This window comes from Morone saxatilis, unplaced genomic scaffold, assembly GCF_004916995.1.
Source record: "Morone saxatilis isolate NCDOM2014 unplaced genomic scaffold, NCSU_SB_2.0 Contig4, whole genome shotgun sequence".
Taxonomy (NCBI): domain Eukaryota; kingdom Metazoa; phylum Chordata; class Actinopteri; family Moronidae; genus Morone; species Morone saxatilis.
Genome location: NW_023339984.1, coordinates 11,537,446 through 11,541,070, shown reverse-complemented (window position 1 = coordinate 11,541,070; position 3,625 = coordinate 11,537,446). Strand labels below are relative to the sequence as shown.

Here is a 3,625-nt window from a genome sequence, read left to right as displayed (position 1 = left end):
CAATATAAAATACTGCACAATATTAAGTACAAATACAAAATATTGCACAATCTAAAAAATATAAAACCTGCACAGCTCAACATGAACTTGCTCTTTATCAGCTAAACTACACTTGTCAACGCTTAGAACAAATGTACCAAACTGTACAAACATTGCACTTTCACAGCCTAAACTTGCTCTATAATTACTGCATCATGTGATTTATTTCCCCTGTGCACAAATATCTCACTTTTCCAATACAATATAACAGAATTTTAACTGAACAAAGAAGCTCACTTGCATTTTAATACTTTAACAAGGGAAGGAGTTGGCATTTGGCCTTCATGTCCATGATGATAGCCTTTTTCTCAGAGGTAACAGTACATTTAGTGTGTCAAAACTTTTGACTGGTAGCATAAATATCAATTTGATATCTTTATCTACATTTCAGACAGGTTTCATACTGGATATTTTTTCCTAATGTCATGCAAAAGCATTCCAAGTGTTCCGTTACTGTGATGGTTTCCACGCCAATAAGTCCACTCAAATACATTTAAGTGATCCCTCAACAGTTTTTGTGTGCGGTTCCCTCTTTGTCTCCAGATAGTTGACTTGCAAATACCCCAAAATCTCTCCTGGTTTTGTGTATGTGCACCTGTAATAGGGTCGACAAAAAAATCTTGATGGTTGACAGTCAGGTGATTGTAACCTTCATCCTGAAGATGGCGGTAAGACTTCCACCCATCGGAAATTATTGAGCTTCCACGACGAACGTGCTTCTTTATTAGAGGCAAGAGATGCCTGGCTGAGCGGTGATGCACAATCTTAAGAATGGGTCTCCTCCTGTCATCCTTAATCCCTAGCAATCCGAACACCCAGGAACTCCTGTTGCTGTTGTACTGAAATTCACAAGGGCAAATACTTCAAAATGAGGACTATGGCACTTACAATACAATCATTCTGCAATAATGGTGGGAAATGGGAGAGAATAAATCATAAGTCAAAAATTCAAAAGTTCTCTCTAGCTTTGGAGTAGTGGTGCATGTTTACAAATATTGAACTGTTCTGGGGTGTAGGAACAATGTGGTTTCTTAAAACCGACATTCCCCTTGATTGCATCAATGAACTACAATGTATCTCATTCCATAATGCAGTAGTTAGGGTTAGGGTTAGATACAGGAGATACACCTCCAAGCACCTCAGGCAAAAACAGGTTTTAATATGTATATTGTCTCTACTTTCAGTAGCTGAGTTTAGCACAGACTTAACCAACATCAAATACACGTTTTTAGACACAATCATGTATTTGGCATCAAAGTAATACTCATAAGTGTTTAAGTAACTTTCATAACTTTCTTTTATGGCTAAATTTGCTTTCATCTATCATTACAATGATGGGGCGGCTGTGGCGCAGAGGCAGAGCGAGTCATCCCCTAATCGGAAGGTTGTTGGTTCGATCCCCGGCTTCTGGTGCCACATGTCAAAGTATCCTTGAGCAAGATACTGAACCCCGAATTGCTCCTGATGCCGTGCATTGGTGTGTGAATGTGTATGAATGCATTAGCTTCTGTTTGATGGGCTTTGCCATCGCTGTGTGAAAGGGTGAATGTGGCACGTAGTGTAAAAGCGCTTTGAGTGGTCGCAAGACTAGAAAGGCGCTATAGAAGTACAGGTCCATTTACCATTCCATCTCCTTGTCTTACTCTAGATCAAGTGGCTCATCCGAGGCAGTAAAGAAGGGGGCAGTTTAAGGGTACAAGAGAGGTTCATTGCTGGCTCTCTGGCAGGAGCTACTGCCCAGACCATCATCTACCCCATGGAGGTCAGTTTACAGTTTCTGTAACTGTGAAAGTTCATGATAAGATAGGTCGCTAATAGAGGACTGTTAAAGGGCTTTCTGAGACGATACAAGCATAATTTTAATTCTTCAGATGTAAGACTCATTAACCAAGGTTGGCATCCGAGCATCACGTCTTATTGGATTAAGGATGGGCCGCTTTAAGTCAGTCAGTCAGCTCCCCTCTTATTGTGCAGGGTGTGTGAATAGCATAGCTTCCTCTGCTCTGCATGAACGGAAGTGGTTTTCTTTTAATTGAAGCAAGTAGCAGCATAATGATAAAGCATACAAATAAGACTACAAGATAACACTTGCTTAGAACGCTGTGGTGACCCAGACGCAGATAAGCAGCAGAACATGATGGATGAAAAACATGCTGTTCCTTTGTAAATAAAAGAATATGAAGTCTAGTTCTGTCTCCTCCTGTGTCCAACAAGAGAATAGTATCTTGTTCCTGTTTTCATTGCGTTATTCTACCTTGGTAGGTGCTAAAGACCCGTCTTACGTTAAGGAAAACAGGACAGTACTCTGGTATGGCTGACTGCGCCAGACAGATACTAAAGACGGAGGGAGTCCGGGCTTTCTACAGGGGCTACCTGCCAAATACTCTGGGCATCATCCCCTATGCTGGCATCGACTTGGCTGTGTATGAGGTGTGTGTGTCTTTTTTAATGTAAGTCTTCTCCACAATGTGTATAGTACTGTAGTGGTAACCACACAAGATAACTATAAGAGGTCTGAACCAGAAAAATAATATGTTTAGCTCATTAAATTGTTAGTTTGAGGGAAAAGTATCAACCTCCCAAGTAGGAAGCCATTGCTCTCTGTTTTCTTTAGTCTGACCCTTAATACTTTCCAACTTCTCTAACCTGTCTGTGGCTCTCAGCTCCAAGCCCATTGGTTCATACTGAAGCCCTTCTTAAATCCTATATTAGAGCTATAGAAATATAGTTTCATTTTTAAAAAGGTCTCAGTCATTTCCTGGAAGAGCTGTTATCAAACATTACTCAAACAGGAGGAAATAGTGCATTTGTTGGGGACTATTTTCAGCAGAAGATTAATAATTGGTGCTCTAGTCAGTATCTGAGGCAGCACTACAGCAGGAGTGAAAAAACACTTTTGTCTCATAGTTCTTAGAATTGATTCATCCATGTGTTTGAGGCAGTTGTCAAATCAGCTAGCTAGCTTAAGGCAACCATGATGTGATGATGAAATAAATTAATTGTATTAATTTCCCCCTTTTCTTCCCTTTTCTTACCTTTTATAACCCTACTTCCCTCCTTTCTCATTCATTATTTTCTAATATTCTAACTGCTCTTGCTTTAAGACTTTAAAGAACGCCTGGCTCCAGAGGTACTGTGTAGATTCAGCAGATCCAGGAGTTTTGGTCCTACTGGGTTGCGGTACCATCTCCAGCACCTGCGGCCAGCTGGCGTCCTACCCCCTCGCTCTCATTCGGACACGTATGCAGGCACAAGGTTAGGTATACTGTAGATACAGACTTATTGTAAACACAGCATGAACAATGACCCAGCAATGAATCTGCTGCTTATATGTAACCTCCATTGTTTCTCTTATTTCAGCCACCACTGAGGGTATACCCAAGCTGACCATGGTGGGCCAGTTCAAATACATTATATCTCATGAAGGTGTGCCGGGCCTGTATCGCGGCATCACCCCCAACTTCCTCAAAGTCATTCCAGCCGTCAGCATCTCCTACGTGGTGTACGAGCACATGAAAAAAGTCCTAGGGGTGGGTTACTAAACCGGGACAAACAAAGAGGGACTAATGGCAGAAAGGACAGAGAA

General features: G+C 41.3%; 1 protein-coding gene across 1 annotated transcript; it reads left to right on the top strand.

Annotated features, from left to right (window-relative positions):
• The first annotated feature begins 662 nt into the window (after nucleotides 1-662).
• Nucleotides 663-3,625, top strand: LOC118338455 (calcium-binding mitochondrial carrier protein SCaMC-3-like). Its single transcript, XM_035675756.1, has 5 exons — nucleotides 663-707; nucleotides 1,688-1,801; nucleotides 2,302-2,469; nucleotides 3,144-3,294; nucleotides 3,400-3,625. The coding sequence occupies exons 1-5, from the start codon at nucleotides 663-665 to the stop codon at nucleotides 3,579-3,581; spliced, it is 660 nt and encodes a 219-aa protein (XP_035531649.1). The 3' UTR covers nucleotides 3,582-3,625.

Excerpts from the sequence above, each read along its gene's own strand:
- LOC118338455 (XM_035675756.1), top strand. The coding sequence starts at position 663 with ATGGTTGACAGTCAGGTGATTGTAACCTTCATCCTGAAGATGGCG. Across the intron at positions 1,802-2,301 it reads CCATCATCTACCCCATGGAG|GTGCTAAAGACCCGTCTTAC; the intron begins GTCAGTTTACAG and ends CTACCTTGGTAG. Across the intron at positions 2,470-3,143 it reads TCGACTTGGCTGTGTATGAG|ACTTTAAAGAACGCCTGGCT; the intron begins GTGTGTGTGTCT and ends TCTTGCTTTAAG.